Raw genomic sequence first — 25,605 nt, 5'->3', positions numbered from 1 at the left:
TTGGTATTCCCAGAGGAGATCTGTGTGACAAGGTTACGGCCTGACATTGTCATCTGTTCAGGTGTAACAAGACAGGTCATCTTTGGGGAATTGTCTGTACCTTGGGAAGAGAACATGGAGGAGGTGCACGAGAGGAAAAGAGGAAAGTACAGTGAGCTGGAGGCAGTGTTGGGAGAAGGGTTGGCGAGTTTCATGTCAGCCATTTGAGGTGGGGGGTGTAGAGGGTAAATTAGGAATTCCTTTTCTGCATTTCTTGCTTGGCTTAGAGTGTGTGGGACAGAAAGAAAGAGGATGTGTGACAGAATGGCCCAGGTTGCCTTGAAAGGCTCACTTTGGATTTGGAGGAAGTTTATGGAGGCACGTCGAACAGTGTCGGTTGAGGTTGTGGGTGGTGGTTCATTTCAGCCTAAAGGGGAAGTGACTGAGCGTGGAAGAGAAATGGAGATGTGTGTGTGTGTGTGTGTGTGTGTGTGTGTGTGTGTGTGTGTGTGTGTGTGTGTGTGTGTTGCAGGAGTGGGTGTGGTTGTGCATGAATGTGTTTTTGTTTGAGTGGTGCTACTTGTATGGGTAGGTGGTTGGTTGGTTAAATTAATTTTTTTGTCGAGGTTTAAGGGCCGAAACGGGATGATGCTGAGGACCTCGACTGAGGACCCGATCAGTGAGACACACTTGTGATCAGGTGTGTTTCAAATTATATATATATATTAGAAATGTTTTGTTAATGTTTTTAAAATGTGTAATTACCTCCACCACCAAAGGTGGATGGAGGTTATGTTTTCACCTCTTTCTTTCTGTTTGTCTGTCTGTTTGTTTGTTTGTGAACAAGATATCTCAAAAAGTTGTGGATGGATTTGGACGAAATTTGGTGGACCGGTTGGGTGTCTCACAAGGACAAATAGATTCTTGGACAACTTGTTGGACATTCTCGGACAACTTGTTGGACATTCTTGGACAACAACTTGTTGGAAAGATTGTGTATATGCCAAGGAAGAATCGATTCAATTTTGGTGAATATCCGGATCTGGATCTATCTCGTATAATTTTTTAAGTGATTCTTCACCATTGGGAGATAGGGCCAAAAAAGATAAATAGCAGGATATCTCAAAAAGTTGTGGACGGATTTGGACGAATCTTGGTGCACCGGTTGGGTGTGTGACAAGGACAAATCGTTTTGATTTTGGTGAAGATCTGAGTATGAATTCGGCTACAATAAATATTTAATTTTTAAGTGATTCTTCACCATTGAGAGATCGGGTGAAAAGCGATATATAAGATGATATTTTAAAAAGTTATGGAAGAGTTATGTATAAACTTGGTGGACGAGTTGGTTTGGTGACAAGAACAAGCCGATTCGATTTTGGTTCAGGTCCGAATCCAGATCCGGCCTATCAGTGGGATACAAAACATAAACTGTTCACCAGGTGTCCAACAAGTTGTCCAAGAATCTATTTGTATGCTCTCTACCGAGTGCCGTTCTAGTTATTTGTGAAATTCCCATCACATCAAAATAAATGGTCACCTCAATAGGTGCTCACCCCACCTGTTTAAGGCTTGCCAATCATGCTAATTTTGATATTTATTCACATAACCACGATGTCGATCCTGGATCAAGGAATCGCACATCGTTTAGTTTAACTTACGTACCTTAATGAGAGACAGCGATAGCAGCAGAGCATGATGACTCACACTTTCAATGACATGTGTTGTTACCAAATTTGTACCGATTGGCCAGTAGAAGTGGCATTCCATCATTCCTTTCCATTTATTACTTGCATTTGGATCCCAGACCATGGCTTATTTCAAATGCCTTCTCAATATATGAAATCCAGATGAATACCTTTTGTGAACAGTTAAATAAACTCCTGGAGTGAATAATACACATGTCTATGGTACATTGGCATAAGACTTGCATTAGACATTTCGATGCATCACTAGAATCAAAATGTTCTGTAATAATTTATCAGTACATCTCTCCTGGATCAGCATATGGTTGTAGAATTCCATTTCATCCAGAATTTCTGCCTGCAGTAACTTACAATCAAAGCAAGGGATTCTGTGGTCGGCCCGTCCGCTGCAATAGTTTCTCCTTGTGCGGCGGGGTGCCCGATGGGCCGACTTAGTGCAAACTCCGTGCCTGCTGCATTGACATGATAAGATCCTGGCCCAGGGTGGTCCCCAGTCAGCACCGGACGCCTGGCCCGGTCCAAGAGTACTTGTGTTGTGGAGAGGATGACAGGGGTTTGGGATTATTGTGCTAATGCAGGCAGGAAAGAAGAGAAGCAACGTTAATTTTGGAATTTCAAAGGCTTAGAACTTCAAAAGAATGAAGTATTTAAGCAAATTAGATGATCATGCTTTTCCGACCATTATAATAGTTTAAGATAATAATATGCATTTAATAAGATAATGGGAGATGACCTTAGCCGTATTACTTTGATATGCGTATCATCACCAATTATTAATCATGGTCTTCAATATGGGAGTAAAGTAGTGAAATTCCTTGTAGTGTTCATTTGTTTTATACCATGTACTCCTCCCTCCTCCCCAGCCCTCCCCCTTCCACAGATCTACCGACGTCCCTGTTCTCTTCTGCTGTTGTGCCTGTGTGCTTCCCTCTCTCCCCCTCCTATCTCCCGCTCTCTTCATTGCATGTTTTGTGTGACTGTGCATGTTTTCATGTTGAATGTGTTTGCTCTTACACGAGCCTCGATTCTGTATACAAAAAAAAAAAAAAAAAGTACAACATTGGCTAACCTAGATGGCTGTGTGAGGCAGTGTGGTGTCGGAGTGAGATGTCCGTGGCCCCCGCTGGCAGGTCCGCCACGTGGTGGTAACCCGGGGCCAATTGCACGTGCTGGAACTGCCCGTTGATCCGCCGGCAAGTGGAACCATCACCATCACACACGCCACAATGGTCCAAATTCCGCGAAGACCCAAGATAACCATCACACCCCACACGCTGAGAAAGAGCAGGAAGAAAGGTAAGAATAGAGTTAAGTTATCGGTCGATAATGCTGCGAAAAGAACATTGGAAAGGTGCAGAAGTTAATCCGATTGCATTACCTGATCATCAACGCCAGGTCCTCTGACGTGACAATCCGTATCTTTATTGGAGAGGCAGTGTCTCAGCAGTTATTGATTTAGGATTTTTTACAACTACACTCCACTCCACCACACGTGTGGAAGAGCCTTTGATGCAACCCCTAAATCCACATAATTCCATAAGCTCCGACAAACTTTTTAAAAAGGAGCAAAATCATACACTGAACAGAAAGGTCATTTTGGTGTTTGGTTGTGGCAGCTCAGGCACGTAGATTCCTTGGGGGGCTTTCAAAAAAAACATGAACTAACATTGCATGTTTTAGGCGGAATACAAATCAAAACACAACTGCCTTCTGTTCTCCTGCCTTTCCACAACCACCGTGGAAACTTCACATTTACAAATTGCACTCGCAATTACACCTGATTTGCACATTCGGAACAAGCGCTTCGTTATGCTTATGGCCGTTGTTCTATTTCAGATGAATGAAAAGAATGGGAGTTAGAAGGGGCTTTGATGAAAGAAGGTAGTCGATGAATGGCAACATTTGGAGATGGAGTGTAAATGGAGTAAAAATGTGATTGGAAATAAAAATGCAACAGGGGGTGGGGGGGGGGGGGGGGGGGTTGAGGGAGGTGGAGAATGCAGGGCAATTAAATAAGGATGAAAAGACACCGATTCACATGATTGGAATTCCATTATTCAGAAGACAAAAATAAAGGACCCTGAAACAACATTTTTTGTGAATCGACTCCATTTAATTAAACTGTTGGGCCCGTTGGTCCATTGGACCAAATGATCATTGGGTTTCACGGTCTTGTAGCATACCTGCTTCCTGTACGGATTGAGGATGAGCTTACCTTTCACCAAACACATATGTGCTTTGGCCAGGGAGGGCAATATGGATTCATTACTGTTATTGTTGGTAATATTGTACACCGATCCTTTCCTATGCCATCTCCAGGCGCTGCATGACGTCATTGCCAGGCACCGAAGGGGGCTCGGCGATGACGCACGCTGAAAGGGAGTACTCAGTTTTCACTGGTTGTTTGTTTGCTTTCTTGTTTGTTTTCTTGTTTTCTTGTTTGTTTGTCCGGGGGATATCTCAGCCATCCTTTGAGTTAGGAAGCTGAAATTTCGGCACAATAAAATTAAATAATTGATAATTTATCTTAATTATTATCGATTAATTAAGTGCCTATTTATTTCCTTTCTCATCTGGGCAATATCTCAGGCACCTTTTGAGTTAGGAAGCTGATATTTGGACATGACAATGATCAAGTGATTTGGCTGTAAAGGCTATTTTTATTATTTATTATGTAATTTTGTGAAAAATGGCTGTAATGTGAAAAAATGTGAAAAAAGTGAAAGGAATTTATGTAATTTTATTATTATAAAGGCTGTAAAGGCATTATATTTAATGATCATTATTTATTTATTTTCATTATTTATCATTTATTTATTTTCTTTCTCATCTGGGCAATCAATATCTCAGGCACCTTTTAAGCTAGGAAGCTAATATTTGGGCACGACAGTGACCAAGTGATGTGGCTCTAAAGGATATTTTAGATTTATTGATTAAAATCTATTGATTTATTGATTTAATGACGACATGCCGTGATGGTTACTACTTTCTGAACATGAACTTCGCGGATCACCATATGCAGATTCGCCACGGACCCACGATCGATGCTTCTATACGTGAACGTACCCGTTTGTTTGCGAACGGGTACGTTTTTCATGGAAGTCCTTCACGAACTTGCTGTCCATGTCTGATGTGTGACTGAAGGTGCTACAGGAATGTGGAATTTATTGGTTTCATGCTTTAGCATTCGCTGTATCTGCACTGCCTGTTTGCTGCGTAGCACGGGTATCTCACTGGAATATATAAATATATACACACACATACACATATATATATCTATATATATATATATCTATATATATATATATATATATATATATATATATATATATATATATATATATATATATTGTGGTTTTAGAACCCACACTTTCTTGTAAATATGACATTATTAAAAGGTTAAAGGTGGCACCCCTAGATAGGCCACAGCAACACGTAGGTCATCATAGGACTTCAGTTATTTCATTAATATGTGTTTTAGATAAGGCCGTATTTCCAATAGTTGAATCTGCGTTGTGTCGATCAAATAAGAGTAGGTCCCAAATTCCGTCCATTTTTGCAACCTCCCTCTCCAAGCGACGCCATTATGCGCCCTCCAGTCTGCCCATGGCCCTTCCCAATTTGTTACGCGCCTTTGTTAGCAGCGTTCGCTGCCTTAGCGCTCGCCCCAGCTGCCATAAGCCACGAGGTTAGGCCCGAGAGAGGGGGTGGAACGCCAAGAAGAAGGTGTGGCCACGTCATCCAGGCGTCAAAGGCGGAGCCGGTAAGCCCTCACCAGCCAACCAGGGCTGAGGTAGGATCGCTGGCAGACGTGGCAGTTTGGCTCGCGGAGCGTTTTGCTGGTCGAGATATATAAGCGTGAACGCAAAGCCCTTTCACGGGACTTATTCAGCGGCGCCCTTGAGAAAGGACTTGTTGGAGGCGCGCTCGTTACAAGGACTGGTTGGAGGCGCGCGCGTTGTAAAAGGACTGCGTGAGAGAGCTCGCCTACACAGGACTCTTAAAGGACTTGCGTGCACACAGCGCTGATCAAAGGACTTGAAGAAGAGATATACGGCGCGCTGTTAAAGAGAACATTGGAGAGGGTGCGTTTGGCACGGGGGTGCACATATTATGTACGCCATAGGACGCCAGCTTCCCCCGTTATATAAGGTCCGGTCGCGTTCAACTATACGCGGAGCTGACTGCCGGGTTTCGCCACTGGACTGGAGCCTGCACGAGCCGGTGACCATCTACAATCCCCGTGTGAGTGTGTACGTTTGTCTGGGGTATTAAGAATAAGACTTTTAAGACTGCCCTGTGTGCTACTTCTTCCTCTTCCTATCCTGTACATCCTTTCGTTTCCTCTTCTCCTTCTTGTAAATAATTAATAAACCCATCTTTGTTCTTCCTATCTTCTGGTTTCCTCTTGTCCGATCGCATCCGTGCTTTCTCTCATTGGGTAAACGTGGCACGATCGCAACCGCTTAGAATCGGGTTTAGTCCCATTGTTAACGGCTCGGATCGTGGATTGCTATCCGCTCGGCATTTTCCATCTTATCCGTGGTTCGAGCAGGAGTTATCTCCTTGCTTTACGGCCGGTGGTAGTACTTAGGTAATTGGACTAAGACTCGACCAACAACCGTACTTACCACCGACCGGAAGGAACGTTATAACTTCTAAGGACTCGGGCCGGCCAGATATTCAGGATCTGGGGTATTAAGAATAAGACTTTTAAGACTGCCCTGTGTGCTACTTCTTCCTCTTCCTATCCTGTACATCCTTTCGTTTCCTCTTCTCCTTCTTGTAAATAATTAATAAACCCATCTTTGTTCTTCCTATCTTCTGGTTTCCTCTTGTCCGATCGCATCCGTGCTTTCTCTCATTGGGTAAACGTGGCACGATCGCAACCGCTTAGAATCGGGTTTAGTCCCATTGTTAACGGCTCGGATCGTGGATTGCTATCCGCTCGGCATTTTCCATCTTATCCGTGGTTCGAGCAGGAGTTATCTCCTTGCTTTACGGCCGGTGGTAGTACTTAGGTAATTGGACTAAGACTCGACCAACAACCGTACTTACCACCGACCGGAAGGAACGTTATAACTTCTAAGGACTCGGGCCGGCCAGATAAAAAGACATGGGGATTAACGGATTAACCCCCCCCCCCCCCCCTTGATAAGGGGAGCGCCGACGTCCGAGATCCGTAACAATATACACACACACACTCACACACACACAAACACACACACATATATATATATATATATATATATATATATATATATATATATATATATTGTTGCGAATATGGAATTTGGCCTCCATATCCGCTTGTAAATATTCCCCTATTTTCTCCAATACTCCCCAACTTTCCCCAATCCCCCATTCCCTAGTCCCATTGCATGTAAATAACAATCAGTAGAGCCGACCTTCCCCTTATTCCCCCATTAAATGTCGTGCCCAGGTCCACCGCACCACACGTAGACAACTTTCGGACATCTTCCTAGTTATTCTTAGTCTATGTCAGTTAAGGCCTCGTCTCCATTAATTATGACTCTTCGTTGCACCAGAATGTGATTATATGGCATCAGTAGTGAGTTTAGGACCTTTCCCGTACCTCCTCCCATCTTCTTCCCCGTCTACAACAACAGAGGGGCGCTGCGCGGGGGGGGGGGAGTGTGCGTCCTCCCACCGGCTCGGTTCGCCGCCATCGACGATGCGCTCCAGACCATGCGCTCCACGGGGTTACCACGAAGGGGCTCCTTGTCAGCTCCTCGTCAAGGGCGGAGCCTGGTAAACCCCCCGCACGCACCCAATGAGAAGCAACGTGCCGATTCCACGAGGCGGAGCTAACGAGCCGAGGGCGTGTCACTCCCCGCCGGATATACGCGGCCACGTAGCGGACGTGACGTCAGATGCGCCCCCAGCTGGAGAAAGAAGGACCTGTGAGCGCTGAAACAGATGCGCCTGAGTTTGGAGAGGCCTGAGAAAGACCCGCCTGAGAAAGAACGTCACCTTTGAGCGCTGCGACGAGACCTCCCCGCATCTCTGGACCGAACCGTGTTGATCCTGCCCCGAGCCCAGGTGCACCTGGAGCCATCGCTATCTGCCTTTCCTGGCCACCAATCCCCGTGTGAGTCAGCCGTTGTCCCGTTTGCCTGTCGTCTGTTGGGGAATAATATAAGATTGTGTCTAAGTGCTTGTCTTTCTATGTTGTACCTCTCGTCCCTGTAATCTGACCTTCCGCACGAATATAATCTCCTCCGGAGGTCTTGAGAACCGTATCCCTGGTGTCTGTCATTATAATTCAGCCGTGTGTCTTCTTTTTCCTTATTGAGCCAGCGTGGCGCGGCTTCGTCAACGTTCGAGTACAATCGGGTAATTTGTGCGGACACGACGGCCATTCCGCTCGGCCCACCTTAACATCAAAGTCGTGTCTGTAACAATATATATATATATATATTGTTACGTGTTCCTCCCCGACCTCCTGGTCTCGGTATACCTCCGAACCCCGGGAGGAATCACGGCAGAAAAATATATACTACTCCGTGTCGAAATCAATAAGGAAACCACACCAATGGGTATAACAAACCAATAATATTGTAACGGTTCTGAGAAGTGTAACGGTTTTTTTTGAGAAGTGTAACAATTTTGGAGGAAGTGTAACGAATGTGAAAACGTTACAATGTGAACGTTACAAAAGTATGGTAACACCCTGGTAATGTAAATAATGGTCGCAGCCGTCCTCCTAGTTAATTCCATGAAACTTACACGCAGGTCACGATATATCTTTTTTAAATAGTGTATTTCCTTATTCTATGTAGGCTAAATATGTGTTTCCCACTAGATTGACTTTGCATTGTATCAAACAAAATAAGCATAGGCCCTTGCAATTTCCCCAAACATCTCCGCTCTCCAAAGTTCTTTTAAAAAGGGTGCGAGTTGTGTTCAATCCCGCAAGCCGCCATTGCCCATGTGCTAACCTCGGAGAAGAAAGGCGTGTCTCCACCTCGTCATAGAGGGGAGGAGTGAGCCAGCCCTAACAGCCAATCAGCACCGCGGTGAGCGACCCGGTAGGCGTGCCCTCGGAGCCGGCGGCTTGATTCCGCCCTAGGTGATAAAAGCGACTGTAAGGGACTGCTTCATCAGATGACTTGGGAGATGACCTGGGAGAGGAGCGAAGAGGCGGCACCAAGAGGAGCGGTGAGATGCGAAACGCTCCAAGCCAAAGAGGAGAGGTACTCGGAAAGGAAACCAGCTTTGGAGAGACGCGCTGAAAGGAGGGAGACGGCTCCACCAGAAGGACACCAGCAGGTGTGCCGAGCCAGCGCGTGACGTCTACAGCAGCGGATACACGACGGAGGGTTTTTTCCGCCAAAACCGCGAGGAATTAAGAGCTGCTGCCTCCGACCTCGCCTCCCTCTCCAGCAATCCACCTCAAGCCCTACCTGCCTGCAATATCCCCCGTGTAAGTGTGAACGTCGTCTGTCCTACTCGTTGTCTTGGGGTTAAGTAAAATGAATAGTGTAAGTTAACAATTCGCTGTGTGACTGCTTCTTCCATCCATTGCTTGTGTGTGTATAATAAATCTGTTCTTCCTCCGTACTCTGTCTTCTTCTTCTTTTTCATTCTCTTTCGGTCGTTTTAGAGGTTTCCCGATTGAATATCTGTGGAGCGATCTGGTCAACGTTCGGGTGAAATCGGGTTCTAATCGGGGAGTAACTGTTCGGACGCGGTAATACCAACCGCTCGGTAAAATAACATCTAAAAACCGCGTCTGTAACAATATATTAAAAAACCACACAATAATAATATTACCAATAAAGATGGCAAATCCAGACAATCAATATATCTTAGGTTGGTACCAACACTACGTCACATAACTCACTGCGTTCCCGGGGACTGGAACAAACCCCTCAATGTCTCTATAACTCAATGGAGATGAGGCGACGGGGCGATGGCAAGTAAGGAGGTGTAGGCAAGGCGTGGACTGTCACGTGATCCACACCAACAGCAAACGGGCAGTGGAAAGGGAACTCCCAAAGACGCGATCCAGACGTGCACATGCACCATTCAATCCGCGAACCGCAGTGCAATCTTCAAGCGCCGCTTTATGGCACAGCCGTCCCCCCCCCCCCCCCCCCCCCTCCACCGCCCCTGGAGGCCGAGCTGGGAGCCAGGTTCCATGGTGGTTGATCCGTGTAGAAATCTTGGCTCGGCTGCTCTGCAGCATTCAGTGCTTCAGCTCTTTCTAAAGTTCCTAACAATCACGGTTGGACCACTTGTTACTGTAATCACATGAATAGCAGTCTCCTTCTCGGCCACTGCTCTGATAAATCCTTCCTTCGGGAGCTGCTATAACTCTGGAAGCCTCCATAATATTTGGTCCTGTGGAGCGAGTTAAATGATGGAGAGCAGTGGACAAAGACACTTTGTGAACTCCACTCCGAATGTAGAGCAAGAAGAATTCCACTGTGCATTGGCCGGTTGCTGCAAGCCTGGATGCACCTAATTCCGTCATCTCTCTCGCCGGACCGTAATGGCTACATGTCACCAACCCACGCAATCACTGTGTGGGGACCAGGTTTTTTATCTTGTGACTTCTATCCCTGTCTTGTTCTGTGGTTTGAGTGATTATACCTGTCAGTCTCATGAGCACATGGGGACTTACACCTGTGTAAGTTTGTTGTGTGTTGCTCTCTTAAGCCTCATTGGAAGGTTTAAATCTCTGCAGCGGTTCATCATTTGCTATTGCATTTGCAATTGTTTTATGTTTTGCTATGCATTATGTTTTGCACTCTGTGAAAACGTCTTTGGGCTTCCTGAAAAGCGCTATATAAAATAAATGCATTATTATTATTATTATAATAATATCGATTGTGGCCACCACCAAAACTACTACTCCGTTGTCCTCTTCTGTAGCCCCCACGACACCTATGAAATGCCTTCCCTACTGTTATGGTCTGACCCTCCAACTCCTTGATATTCAGATCCTTTTCTGCATTTCTGGCGTCCTTTGAGTTTTCAAACGTGACAAAGCCAAACCCTCTTGACTTTTGTGTCTCCCTGTCTTTTATCAGCAGCACTTCCAAAAGCGGTCCATATTTGCTGAAGGCAGACTCCAGAACATCTTCCTTTGTTTTGAAGTTCAGTCCACCTACAAATAACTTGCTAAATTTGTCCCCATCCCTAACTGGTGTGGTGTTATTTTCCCTACTGGGCTTTTTAACAACCATCGGGTTACCATAAACTTGACCACCGGCCAAATCATTCCCTATAACAGATACTCCCTCTACAGGAAGAGTGGCTTGTAAACCTACGGTGACCGGTCCTGACACCAAATCGGACTCCAAATGGATGACATGAAGTGGAGCTTTAACACAGCCACCAACCCCCCATAAACGAACACTATCACCAGTTGCCGTCTCCTCTGACAATGGCACGATGCCTTCCAGCATTAAAGATTGATGTGCGCCTGTGTCCCTCAACACCCTAACAGGTCTCCGGTTAGTCGGGTCTCCACCCAGTGACACCAACCCCTCTGAAATAAATAGTTGGTAACTCTGTTGAGGGCGATTTCTCACATTGGCCATTGCATTCGGAGTTGTACTAGTTAGACTCTGCTCCTGATTTTCCTTTCCCCCGAGCATAACAGTGGGACATCAAATGTCCAGGTTTATGGCACAAAGCGCAAGTAGGCCCGGAGGATAACCTCGTGGTTTGTCTCGAGCCCCCCGGAGGGTAAGTCTGCCTTTGAACTGCTGTCTTCGGATTCCTAGAAGTCGTGGTATCAGAGTGGTCCTCATATTCATCTCGAGGCCGCCCCCATGAATTTTCGTTCTCCGCCCCTGATGTACCATAGCTCCCCTGACTAGGTCTAGGCGAGAAGTTAGGTTTGTGGAACCCCATCCTGTGTGTTAAGGCATAGTCATCTGCCATGGTTGCTGCCTCATACAACTTTGGTACTTTCCTTTCCTCCAGATGTACTTTAATGTCCTCGTGGACACACTGCTGGAATTCCTCCACCAGGATCAATTGTCGCAATAGTTCGAAGTCTTCCCCAACCCCTTTTGAATCACACCACCTATCAAACATGGTTTCTTTCATTCTGGCAAACTCCACATGGGTCTCACTCTCCCTCTTCCTGGCATTCCGGAATTTTTGTCGGTAAGCTTCCGGGACCAATTCATAGGCCTTGAGAATGTTTTTCTTCAAAATCTCATAATTTGCACATTGGTCAATCGGTAAAGCCGAATAAATATCTTGAGCTTTACCCACCAGAACACTTTGCACTAATATGGTCCAGGACTCCTCAGGCCAGTTTAGCAGTTGAGCCACCTTCTCAAAGTGTGAAAAAAAATTGGCTACCTCCTTTTCATTGAAGGGTGGAACCAGCCTCACATGTCTGCCAACATCCCAGGTGTTGAACCAGTCGGCCTGGATGGTACCTCTCCTCGTTCTCTCATTAAATCCAGCTCCTTGGCTTTAATTTCCTGCTGAAGCACCATTTTGGGTGCCTTTAACTCACTTTCAGCTTTTTTCTCCTCTGCTTCGAGTTCCCTTGCCACTCTCCTTTCCTCTGCTTTCATCCTTTCTAACCTTTCCTGGAGTTCTCTTTCCTGTGCTTTTAACCTTTCCTGGAGTTCTCGTTCCTGTTCTGCTCTTTCCTTTTCTGCTTTCCTTTCCTCTGCTTTTAACCTTTCCCGGAGTTCTCGTTCCACTCTCCTTTCCTCTGCTTTTCTTTCTTCGAGTTCTCTTGCAGCTCCCCTTTCCTCTGCTTTTTCCCTTTCCTGGCTCAGTAATTGCATCTCCAGTTTCCGGAGCTCCACATCTTCTGGTTCCTCGGGTAACCAATCCCAGGCTACCTCTTCCCATGTTCCTAATCCTACCAATCGATTGTATCACCACTGTCTGCATCTCTGCCTTCCTCATATTAGTTCGGACCTCCAAGCTAAAATGTTTGGCCAACTTCAAGAGGTCCGATTTTACTAACGCTCTGAACTGTGCTTCACTCGGGGTCACTGCAAACTTATCTGCGTCAAATTCCATGGTGACTATTGTTAACACCTGTTAACCTTCACACAAGAAATTTTAAAAAAACAAATTTTTTTTTTGTTTGTTTGTTCTTGGAAAAATTTGGGAATGTTGGAGCAAGTTCCAAATTTGGGAATTCTGGGAATGTCAGGGAATTCTTTCCCAGACTAAATTTAGGGAATTTTAGATCCCGGACGCAGACCCAATGTCGAGCCCACGAGTCAATTGGACGAGCCCCCAATTTCTGTTACGTGTTCCTCCCCGACCTCCTGGTCTCGGTATACCTCCGAACCCCGGGAGGAATCACGGCAGAAAAATATATACTACTCCGTGTCAAAATCAATAAGGAAACCACACCAATGGGTATAACAAACCAATAATATATTTTAAAACCACACAATAATAATATTACCAATAAAGATGGCAAATCCAGACAATCAATATATCTTAGGTTGGTACCAACACTAAGTCACATAACTCACTGCGTTCCCGGGGACTGGAACAAACCCCTCAATGTCTCTATAACTCAAAGGAGGTGAGGCGACGGGGCGATGGCAATAAGGAGGTGTAGGCAAGGCGTGGACTGTCACGTGATCCACACCAACAGCAAACGGGCAGTGGAAAGGGAACTCCCAAAGACGCGATCCAGACATGCACATGTACCGTTCAATCCGCGAACCGCAGTGCAATCTTCAAGCGCCGCTTTATGGCACAGCCGTCCCCGGCAAACCACCGAAGGATAAGCCCAGCCGACGCGACAAAAACCTTTTCCGAGGAAGGTAGCGCGTGGGGCGAAATGGCGGACGGCTCTCTCTCGAGCCGCGGCCTCGCGGCGAAGATTCTCCGGAACCTCACGCCTGCACCGGACTTTTTTTTTTATTTTTTATTTGTTGTTGTTGTATACAGAGTCGAGGCTCGTGAAAGAGCTAACATTTATCAAACAAACAAATCAAACAAACAAGCAAACAAAGTATATAAAAAGGGGAGCGGTCGATAAGATGGGGAGAGAAGGGGAGGAAGCACACAAACACAACATTTGAGAGCAGGGACATCGGGAGATGTGTGGGAGGGAGAGGGCCTAGGGGGAGGCAGGATAGGTATAAATCGCAAGGACACCAAGGACTTCCAGGAAAGAGGACAAAAGTCACCTCAAAAAAGTGGATTTGGGGTGAAATTAGCGGGGGTAGAAAAGATCAAGGTTTTGGATTGGGGATGATAAGAGATGGTGGTGAACAGCCGTTTTAAAGACCTGGAGGGAGGAGTGGCATTGAAGAGAGTGAGGGAGTTTGTTCCAGAGGCGGGAGAAAAGAGGAATGAAGGAGTGAAGGTGAGCAGAGAGTCTTGATTTTGGCAGTTTAACCATAAGAGGGTTGCAGGCACATCTTGTGCAACCTGCAGGAATATTTGGGGGACAGAGCCCAGAGAGAGCTGGGGGAGCAAGGCCGGAGAGGAGTCGGTAGAAGACGGAAAGACCACCAACCTGCCTGCGGTGAGTAAGTGAAAGGCCCTCGGAGATAGGGTCATCGCGGGAGATTCCAATGATTCTGAACGCTTTGGTTTCAACAGCGTGAAGACGAGCTAGGTGTGAGGCAGGAGCACCAGCCCAGAGGGGAGAGCAGTATTCCATTGAGCTGCGGATGAAAGCCTTGTATGTGGTGAGGAGCTCAGGTGTGCCAAGGAAGGACTTCGCACGACGGAGGATGCCCAGTCGGCGACTGGCTTAGCAGGCCAGCTTGGAAATGTGGTTTTCCCAGGAAAGATCATGGCAGAAAGTGAGACCCAAAATCTTGAGTGACAGAACTTCTTGGAGAGGATTATTCAGAAAGTAGATGGGAGGGTTGTCCAGTCGGTCTTTTTGGAGAGACATCGTAAGAGTGTGAGAATTGTCAGGATTGAAAGACATGTTCCACTTGTTTGCCCAGTCTGTGATTTTGTCCAGGTCTGCAGAGAGTGAGGAGGCTGCAGACTGTCGATCTGAGGGATGAGGAATGGAGCGGCAGAGAGTGGAGTCATCAGCAAAGAGATAGAGAGGATTTTCAAGAGTCAGAGAGATCATTGATGAAGACCAGAAAAAGCACAGGGCCCAGAACACTGCCTTGGGGAACTCCAGCCTGAACAGGAAGAGGAGATGAGAGAAACCCATTCAGGGCCACACGTTGACTACGACGAGAGAGGAAGTCAGCCAGCCATGCGTGGAGATTTCCATGGATACCAAAGGAGGAGGGTTTGGTGAGCAGAGCGGGGTGCCAGACCGTATCGAAGGCATGTGATATGTCGAGGGAGACAGCTCTAATTTCCTGTTTGGCATTGAGGACCTCCATCCATTGTTGAGACAGCAGAAGCAGCATATCCAGAGTGGAGTGACCTGGTCTGAAACCAAACTGATGATCAGAGATCAAGCCATTGGAGAAGAGGAAAGATTTCATATCCGAAGCAATGATGGATTCCATGACTTTGCTGATAATTGGGAGAAGGCTGATTGGTCTGTAGTTGCTAGGATCTGTTTTTGCACCTTTTTGTGCAAAGCGGTGATGTTGGCTGATTTCCAAGCAGATGGCAGTTGACCTTAAGCAAAAGAGAGGGTGAAGAGAACAGAGAGAGGGAGTGAAAGAGTGGAAGAACAGGCTTTTAGGACCCATGGGCTGATGCCGTCAGGTCCAGTTGCAGAATCAGAGTCGAGGGTTGACAGAAACTTTTCCACCTTGTCAGTAGGAAAGGACACGGAGTCCAGGAGCAGCTGGGTATGACTGGGTACGGTGGGTTCAGAGAGGGATGGGTTTGGGACACAAGATTTAGAGGCAAACACAGAGTTGAGGCATTCAGCTTTTTCATGTGCGGAGTCAGCTGTGTAGCCGTTTGAGGTAAGGGAGGGGATGGAGGGGGAACAAACACCAGAAACCGATTTGACCAGACGCCACCAGGATTTGGAAGAGGGAGACAGATAAGAGAGTTTGGTCTTGAGAACGGAGAGATATTGTTTCCTGGCTCTCCTGAGGGTGGACACACACTTGTTTCGGGCTTTGTGAAAGGAAATGAGATTTCCTTCCGTTGGATTTGCTTTCCAGGAGACGAAGGCAAGTTGTTTCTGAGCAACAGCCTCACCACAAGATTCCGTGTACCATGGACGGGAGGAAGGGTATGACAACTGAAGACGAGATGGGATAAATCTGTGCATGAGAGAGAGCAATTTACTTTGGAAGAATTCCCAGGATGAGTTGATGTCAGAGGTGGTAGAGATGGGAGACCAGTCCAGATGATTGATGGCTGCTTGAAGACCGTGCCAGTTGGCCTGAGTGAAATGCCAAACTCGTCGACGCTGAGCAGGCTCCCTGAGAATGGTCAGAGAGATGTCCACTTTAACAAGCCCATGATCAGATGAGCCGATTGGAGCAGAAGAAGAGCAGCAGACATTTTCAGGGAAGTTAGTCATAACCAAGTCCAGAAGAGAAGATGCTCCGTTGACTGAGATCCGGGTCGGGAAATTGACAGATTGTGTCAGTCCCAGTGAGTCGCAGAAGTCCTTTGCTGAGGAGCCATGGCTGGTGAGAGAGGTACCCACACCCAGCCAACTGGCATGGTGACAATTGAAATCACCACATATGAGGAAGAGAGAGTTCGGATGAGTAGACAGAAGTTGGTCCATATTATCAGACAGCGAGATGTAGATGGAGTCATCACTGTTTTGGTGGACGGTACAACACACATATGAACAAGAGGTGGGAGCGAAGGGGAAGCCGTAGCCAGAGGTATTCCTGGGGGTGAGGTGGAGAGAGTGCAGTGCAGGGCGAGTGAGGACGAGAGTTTTTGATAAAGATAGCAACCCCACCTCCAGGACGAGGCTCAGGTCTATCATACCGGAGGAGGGAGTAACCCGGGAGAGATACTAAGGAATCAGACATCATGAAGGAGGAAAGTTTCTGTGAAGCAGATCACGTCTGGTTTGACAGAAGCAACCTGTATGGAGAGATCAGTTGAGTTTGAACGAAGGCCCCAGATGTTTGAGGTCCATACCGTTAATGAAGAGGCAGGGGGAGCATTGGATACAGAACAGGGGGGAGATGGGGTAGGGTAAGATGTGGAAGAGGTAGGGGGAGCTGTTGTAGGTGTGTCAGAGATTTCAGAATAGCTCGGAGAAAGGGAAGGATGGGGCAGACAAAAGGTTTGATGGTGATTGGGTGAGGCACAATGAGGTGTTATTTGAGGAGGGGGAAGAGCGAGGCAGAAGGTTGGGGGAGATGGAGGTGAGAGTTGGAAGGGGGAAGAAGCGGGGAGGACGCTTTGAGGAGGGGGAGCGAGAGGGGGGAAATTGAGAAGAAATGAGGGTGGGGAGATCTGAAGGGGAGGGGTGAGGTGGGAGTTTAGGAGGGAAGGGACAAGGGGAGGGATTTGAAAGGGATGGGATATGGCGGAGATTTGGAGGGGAGGGGTGAGGGGGGAGTCTAGGAGGGGAGGGGCGAGGGGGAGTCTTGGAGGGGAAGGGTGTGGGGGGAGTTTAGGAGAGAAGGGGCAAGGGGGGAGATTTGAAAGGGATGGGTGATGGGGAGGATTAGGAGGGGAGTGGCAAGGGTAAGATTTGGAGGGGATGGGTGATGGGGAAGATTTGGAGGGGAGGGGTAATGGGGAAGATTTGGAGGGGAGGGGTGAGATTGGATTTTAGAAAGTGTACGATTAATGGGAAACGAACATTTATTGCAAAATGAGTTTCTTGTGACCTTCGAGTCAAAAATACGTTTGAGGACGCTGGAGGGAGGATGGAGTGCAGGAGAGTTTAGGGAATGTAGAAAAGAGGCACTGAAAGAGATGGAATTTTTTTTGGGGATGAATAGATTTGGTGAGCAAGTCGGAAGCAGCCTTTTAAAGAAGAAGAAGAAAAAGGTGTTATAATATACGATGGAATACAGAACTTGAGGGGAAAGTGTAAACATTTTAAGGTTAATAACAGTGAACGTTAACAGCGAACAGTAATAACAGTAATAACTGTTATTACAGTAACAGTAATAACAGTGAACGTCGTTCGAAGAACGAACGAACGAACGAATAAGAACGAACGAACGAACGAATAAGAACGAATAAACGAATGAGAACAAAGAATAAGAACAGAGAAGGAAATGTTTTTTTTGAGTTGATTTTAAACAAGGAAGTAGGCTATGGGGTGAAAAGACTGGGAAAACAGAGAACGAAAGTTATTGGAGCACAAACGACGGACCGCTGAGAGGAAAACAAAGCCTCAAGGTTGGACAGTGTACAAGGCCTCAAAACAAAAGACACGACACGAATTAACACGATTTTCTATACAGGTATGAAAGATTTGCACCGAAAATCTTCCTCGGGACACATGATACGTACAACACCATAAAATAAATACAGTTATAACGAAAATACAAATGGGAACAATTACTTAACTTCGATTTCGATGGAGAGCGTAGACAGCTGCGAATAAACGAAACCTCGCCGGCAAGACCGGAAGCGGAGGTCCCGGAGGAGATCCGGACATCCCGGACTTCGCAGGCTCTTCCACAACTCCAGCGATAACACCGATCGCACGAGATTCCTCTCAAGGACTCAAAGTTCCCTCGCCATGTATGCTCGACCACGCGAGGTACGGAGCTTTTTCAGAACCTCGTTTTCCCTGTCCTGACGCCTCTTCTTCTTCACCGCCTTTTTCTCCCGGGTCGGTTTCCTGTATCATTTTACAGTTATCCTTTTTAACTTTTGATAACCGTTCGTGAATAATAAACATTTTAAAAATAATACTAATACATAATATCAGAAACATGTCCAGTGGGTGAAAACCACAATAACGGAGTGACCACTCACTTCCACACTTTGGGGTTGAACCCGCATAAGTGAGTTGAAAAAACAAGTTTTTAACGACTAAATCAAACAACTCTGCCTCGTATACAACAACAACAACAACATGCATTTTAAGGTCATTTTCCCTGCAAGAGCGGGGGTTAGCTTTGCGGTCCCCATGACAATCTTCTCCATTTTGCCCGATTTTCTGCATCTCTCCTTGTTAACCCCCTTGCCCGCATGTCTTCTTCCACCGTCTTTAGCCAAGTCTTTCTCGGTCTTCCCCGTCCTCTACTTCCTTTTACATTTATTTCCATCACTCTTCTCAACCAGTCACTTTCATCCTTCCTCAACACATGACCAAACCATCTCAACCTGTTCCTCTTCACAGCATCAACCACAGGCTCTATTCCCATCATCTTTCACAATTCATCATTGTCTTCCTCTCTCTCAGCGACACTCCGCACATCCACCGAACCATTCGCATTTCCACCCTTTCCAGCCGTCGTTGCTGCTCTACATTCATGACCCATGTCTCGCTCCCATAAATCATAACACTTCTCACACATGCAGCATACACCTTTCCCTTCAGCTTCAACGACACTCCCCTCCTCATCAGCACGCCACTCAGTTCCCGAAACTTCTTCCATGCACATCTCACTCTAGCAACCGTTGCCGAGTCTGATCCAACTTCTCCATTCAGCATGTCTCCGAGATAGCAAAATGTTTTCACACCTTCCAGCTTCACGCCGTCTCCAAGATCCAACTCAACATTTCCTCCATCTGCAGCTCCCTCTGTGCACACCTTACATTTGAATGTAGCTGCCACACTGGTTAATGACCCTCTCAGACCACTACATTTTTGATGAACCCACTCAACGCACATTGTACATTGAATGGAGTTCACTCCGACACCCTTCCTGCACACAGCACATGGCCACTTCCCAGTTCTTTCCACCTCACCACATGCTTTACCACTTGCCATCACCTTCGTCTTTCCTATAGTCACCTTCAGACCTTTTGTCTCCATACTTTCCTTCCACTTGTTCATCTTTTCCTTCAGTCCATCCATACTTTCCGCAATCAACACCAGATCATCTGCATACAACAACTCCCATGGTAAACCCTCCTTTACGGTCTGAGCCAGCACCTCCATCACAGCTACAAATAGTAGTGGACTTAGTACCGACCACTGATGCACTCCCACCTTCACCTCAAACTCATTACTGTTCCCGTCCTTCGTCCTTACAGCTGTGTGCGCTCTATTGTACATTGCCATCACAACTCTGATCAACCATTCCTCCACTTCTAACTTCCTCAATGCCCATGTCAATACTTCGCGTGGAACCCTATTGAATGCTTTCTCCAGATCAACAAACCCAAGAAACAACTTCTTCCTCTTCTCCATGTACTTCTCCTGCACCTGCCTCACAATAAAGAGCGCATCTGTCGTTCCTCTTCCTGGCATAAATCCAAACTGCATTTCGTCGATCTTCACCTTCTTCCTTATCCTCCTCTGCAACACCCTTTCCAATACCTTCATTCCATGCTCCAATAACTTTATCGCTCGGTACGAGCCACACTCCAGAGGGTCACCTTTCCCCTTGTATCGAGGGACAAGGGTACTCAGTTCCCAATCCACTGGAATGCGGCCTTCTTTCACCACCAGATTACAGATCTCTGTCATTCTCTTCACACCCCAACTTCCTGCTGCCTTCAGCATATCTCCCACAACTCCTGTCGGCCCTCCCGCTTTTCTACTGTTCATTGCTTTTATCGCTTCCTCAACTTCCTTCTCAGTTATCTTCTCTGCCGGTCCTAAAACTGGGTTACTCTCTATGTTGCCATCCCATTCATTCTCTGTATTCAACAGCATTTCCATATATCTTTTCCATCTTCCTTTAATTCCATCTGGGTCCACAACGATTTGTCCCACTTCATCCTTCAAGCAACTCACCCCCATCACATCACACCTCTCTTTCGCTATCTGCTTTGCAATCCTGAATACCGCTCTCTGACCCTCTTCCGAATCCAAGCGTTCTCCGAACATTTTCCGACATGTCTCCTGCGCCTTTGCTACCTCTTTCTTTGCAGCCTTCTTGGCTGCCTTATAACTTTCATGCTCTGCTTTTTCTGCTCCCGTACCCTTTGCCTTCTGCCACTCCTTGAACTTCTTCCTCTTCTCGTCAATCCTCTTTCCAACTTCATCATCCCACCACCATGTTTCCGAGTGCCTCGGTGGTCCTTTTGTCCATCCACATACCTCACCAACGGCTCCCAACAGACTATCTTTCATTGACATCCAACCACTTTCAAGCTCAACCACATCATCCTCGACCCGACTCAGTCTCTCTTTTAATGCCTCCCTTACTGTCACCTCTTTCAACCTCCACACCTTCATTCTCGGTTGGTACTTCACCCGCCGAGCTCTCCTCGTACCTTTCACCCTTATGTCGTAGACAACCAAGTGGTGCTGTGAAACAGCCTCCTCCCCCGGGATCACCTTTGTGTCCCGGAGGTGCCCCCTATCTCGCCTACGCACCATCAGGTAGTCAACAGTTCTCCTCGACCCACCTGACGTGTATGTAACAAGCTTATTATCCCCTTTCTGGAACTGAGTATTACAAATCAACAAATCAGCTCCATCAGCAAACTCCAAAATCCTTTCACCTTCTCCATTTCTCACACCATATCCGTAACCCCCATGAACTCCCTCAAAACCGTCCATACTCCTTCCCACATGTCCATTTAGGTCTCCTCCTACCACAACAACTTCCTCATCTTTCACGTTTTCCATCAGCTTCTCTATCGCACACCAGAACTTGTCCTTCTCTTCATCGCTCCGACCAACCTGCGGAGCATATCCCGAGATGATGTTCACCAAGAGCTTTCCAATCATCATTTTCACCATCATCAACCTATCACTCACTCTGGTCACACTCACCACACTGTCTACAAACTCCTCAGAAAACAGGACACCAACACCATTCACGCCCTCCGGATACCCTTGCCACACAAACTTGTATTTCTGTTCCTGCCTACCCTTCACCATTCTCACACCACTTCCCTTCCATCTCGTCTCTTGCACACAACATATGTCCACTCTTCTTCTGACCAATACTTCCACCACTTCTCCTGATCTCCCTGTCATTGTCCCTACATTCCATGTCCCAAACCTCAGAAACCGATCTCCACTTTGGGCTGTACCCTGCCCATATGTAGTTGTAATTGTCATGGTTCTCTTTTTGAGGCAATGTTTTTATGGCCGGATGCCCTTCCTGACGCCAACCCTCTTAGTCGCCTTTTACGACACGCAGGGATACGGTGTACCTATTCTAACCAGGGTACACACCGTACACACTGGTCCAAGTCAATTCATGTAAAACTAAAAGCACAAGGATGGCCGAGTCGTCCTCCCAAATACATTACACATACAATCTCCTCCACAAGCTTGAGATCACCATTGATAACAAAGAAAAGGTTCGTTTACACTGCACGTTAAGTAGCTAAGATGGCCAGGCGTACAGAATGTAAACGCAACACTTTCGAAGGTGATGATGCACGAAAGAAAATGCTTGATGCTTGATGAAATGAAAATGAAAATGCTTGATGAAAATGCTTGGTGCACGAAATGCCTCGTATATTGTATATAACCAAATATAAAAAGATATATTTTTCCCTACTAACTTCACATAAAGCCCGTAAAGTGGGGTGACTGAACATTTGTTCCAAGGTTCATTTGGATGATTTTTTTTTCACAGAAATGTGTTGTAGGTATTTTTTTTTTTAACTCCTAAACAGTTCAAAGCCTCTCTATTCGGGTAAGACTTCGACTATCACCACTCGGTAGGTGTTCAAACACGCCCCAAGCACGAGGTGACTTTGAACGCAAGGCCAAATCCATCAACCCCAAATCTGCTGATCACCAAATTGGGGGTGTTGGAAAGATCACACCCTGGAGGGGATTTAAAGCCAGTAATACCACACATTTATTTCCTTTAAGTTCTTCATACTTGTAAGAAACTTCAAAAAGTGTTCAATTTCACTCCACTTTATGGTACTTGAACGTTGATTCAAAAGAAAGTTGGTGTTCCTTGAGCCATTTGTTGTCTCGTTCTGACATCTTTTCATAGTTTCCATCAGCCTTTATTCCATGACTTTTCATAGCCTTTATTCCATGACTTCGAGGCTACTTAGGACCAGGCTGGCTAGGAGCGCCCGTGAAAGTGCATTTGGCGTTCACGTCACATCATATACCTGGTCGCCAATAAATAATGCCTCGCACATATGTTTTTTAATGTGACGTCGTCATGCACAACTTAAATGATGCTGTATGGACTGGTCTGGCCAGAGTGAGGCCGACAGCTACATCTACGTGATTTGACAGCACTGAGACAAACTTCTTGCCTGCACAGACTCGGGAATGTCCGCCATTCTTTTCCTTCCTCTCCGAAACGAAAGTAGCACATAACGTCACAGTAATGATGTTAAAATATCCGCTTATGCGCAGCCTGAACTGACTGCCAGCCCTGGTATTCGAGCGGGTGAATGTGACGACTGCACACCCCCGCCCATGACCAATCGGATTGGTTGGTAAGCCAACTCCACGCGGCCCTGCCCCGCCCAGTCCGACACCGAGCCATTGTGAACAAACTTCATTGGAGGAATGAAAATTTAAATTCTAGATATAAACCGTCATACTGTGTCATGGAGACTGTTTACATATTCTCTTATTTTAAGTTTAATGATATGAAATGTTCTTCTTACAGATATCGCTACAAACTTTTATGACAAGAAATTTGTTTCCCTGTGAAAATAATTGCAGTGATAACTAGAACGGCATTCAGTAGAGAGCATCATACCTCCAGCTGCTTGGCCATCATGTTACTCAATGGTGAAGAATCACTTAAAAATTCAACTAGCTGGACCCAGATCTTCACCAAAATGGAACCGATTCTTCCTTTTCACACACACAACCTGTCCAACAAGTTTCATCCAAACCCATCCATAACTTTATTCGATATCCTGCTATGTATAGTTTTTGGCCCTGTCTCCCTGGTGAAAAATCACTTAAAAAATTAAATAATTCTCATATCCGAATCCATATTCAGATCTTCACCAAAATCGAACCGAATCGTCCTTGTCATACACCCAACAGGTCCACCAAGTTTAGTCCAAATCTGTCTCCATATTTTTGAGATATCCCGCTGTGTATCGTTTTTGGCCTTATCTCCCAATGGTGAAGAATCACTTTAAAAATTCTACTAGCCGGATCCGAATCTGGATCTTCACCAAAATCTAATCATTTCGTCCTTGTCACATACAAGGTGACATCTCTGCCAAATTTCGTCCGAATCCGTCCACAACTTTTTGAGATATTCTTTTCATAAACAGACAGACAGACAGACAGACAAGGGTGAAACCATAACCTCCACCCACCTTCGGTGGTGGAGGTAATGAAGCACAGTAAAAAAGAAAACTTCCAAGGAAGTCCCATCACAAAGTGGTTTTCTTTCCAGTTGTTTACTTCCACCACAATGTTTGGATGCCAGACAAGGGATTAATCATAGTAACACACCGAAACACCTGAATGAAACCAGAACATTCCATCAACCAACCATCCCTTCACATATGTAAACCAACAAAACAAACCTTGTGTTTTAAAGTGAAGTTCAAAGTGTGATCCTGCCTCTTGTACAAACTACTACAAATGGATGAGTTGTGTGTGTGTGTGCATGTGTGTGTGTGTGTGTGTGTGTGTGTGTGTGTGTGTGTGTATATATATGTGTATGTGTGTGTGTGTGTGTGTGTGTGTGTGTGTGTGTGTGTGTATATATAATCTATCTATCTATATATATATATATTATATCTATCTATAATTCCAGTAATCTCTGTATGTCTGTGTGTATGTCTGTGTGTATGTCTGTGTGTATGTCTGTTTGTCTGTGACCGCTGTTTCTCGACAACCACGGGTCCGATATACTTGAAACTTGCCAGGTATATTGCTGGGGACCCGAGGATGTGCCTTTTCAAGGTTTCATATAAATCGGAGAAGTAGTTACCGAGCTATGTCCAAAAAACGATTCAACCAATCAGAGAGCAGCGAGCTATCACGTGTGCCGAACGTGGCGAACAGACTCTGCCTCGGACGGCACATTTGAGAGCGTATTCATTTATTTCACGTTGGCAAACTATGTTGGCGTTAAACTATGTTTTAAAACTAATTAAAACTAATTTGCGATTCATCGTAACTGCGATATGCGACCTTCCGGACAGTCAAATGAGGACGTCACTTCCGGACTTACGGATAGTCATAGTGATGACGTGAACGTGGCGAGCAGACGCTGTAAGGTACGATCGATTGTAGTACACGTTTATAATAACTCTGCCGATACAGGCCCGATTAACTGCAGCGCCATCCGAGCTGCGGCGTCGGGACGATACATTCATTGTACGGTCACATCACGCACTTACGGGCACGCCCATGGGCCCATGGGCACGCCCATGCATGCATGGGCGAAGACATTTTTTTTTTTTTTTTTGGCAAGGAACGGGCACCCACGTACGGGCACGTCCTAGTATATATAAAACACAGTTTGTGTGTGTGTGTGTGTGTGTGTGTGTGTAATGTTACCGATAGACTCTGAAACGGAGAGGCTCACGTACTTGATATTTGGCACAGACATGGCCATTGAGCCTGGGAAGAACATGGCCGACCTAAAAATTTATTTCATAATATTTTTTTACCATATTTTTACCTCAGCGCATTTCAGCGAGGAATATTATGCACCGAATCTGACCGGTGGCAGAGCAGCGCGCTGATTCGCTCAGAGCGATCACGTGATGTTCCTTGCCGTGCGATTGCGTTTTTTCACATTTCAGCGAGGAACATTACCATTCACACCACATAGGTTTTTTTTCCTTTCATCTTTAGATCCATATTTTTAGCCGTAACGTAGCGTACCTAACGTAGCATTAGCATAACGTAGCGATCCTTGCTCAGGATCTTCGTCAGGTTCGCGAGTGAGTTAGCCAAAACGTAAAAGTGAAAATATATCGAATTTTTTATTCATATTTACCTCAGCACATTTCAGCGAGGAACATCTCAGCTGGT

General features: G+C 46.1%; 1 protein-coding gene across 2 annotated transcripts in view; it reads right to left on the bottom strand.

Moving 5' to 3' along the window:
* LOC137421640 (thrombospondin type-1 domain-containing protein 4) overlaps positions 1 to 25,605 on the bottom strand; it is a 275,809-nt gene that overhangs the window by 60,200 nt on the left and 190,004 nt on the right. For both annotated transcript variants that reach the window (XM_078771163.1, XM_068107883.2), the window contains 2 exons: positions 2,755 to 2,959; positions 2,037 to 2,212 (listed from right to left, as the gene is read on the bottom strand). In XM_078771163.1, coding sequence (XP_078627289.1) covers positions 2,037 to 2,212; positions 2,755 to 2,959 — 381 coding nt within the window. The remainder of the gene's footprint in view (positions 1 to 2,036; positions 2,213 to 2,754; positions 2,960 to 25,605) is intronic.

This window comes from Myxine glutinosa, chromosome 2, assembly GCF_964187855.1.
Source record: "Myxine glutinosa chromosome 2, kmMyxGlut1.1, whole genome shotgun sequence".
In the NCBI taxonomy this organism is placed as follows: Eukaryota; Metazoa; Chordata; class Myxini; order Myxiniformes; family Myxinidae; genus Myxine; species Myxine glutinosa.
The sequence above is the reverse complement of the archived record's forward strand: the minus strand, read 5'-3'. Positions and strand labels throughout refer to the sequence as shown.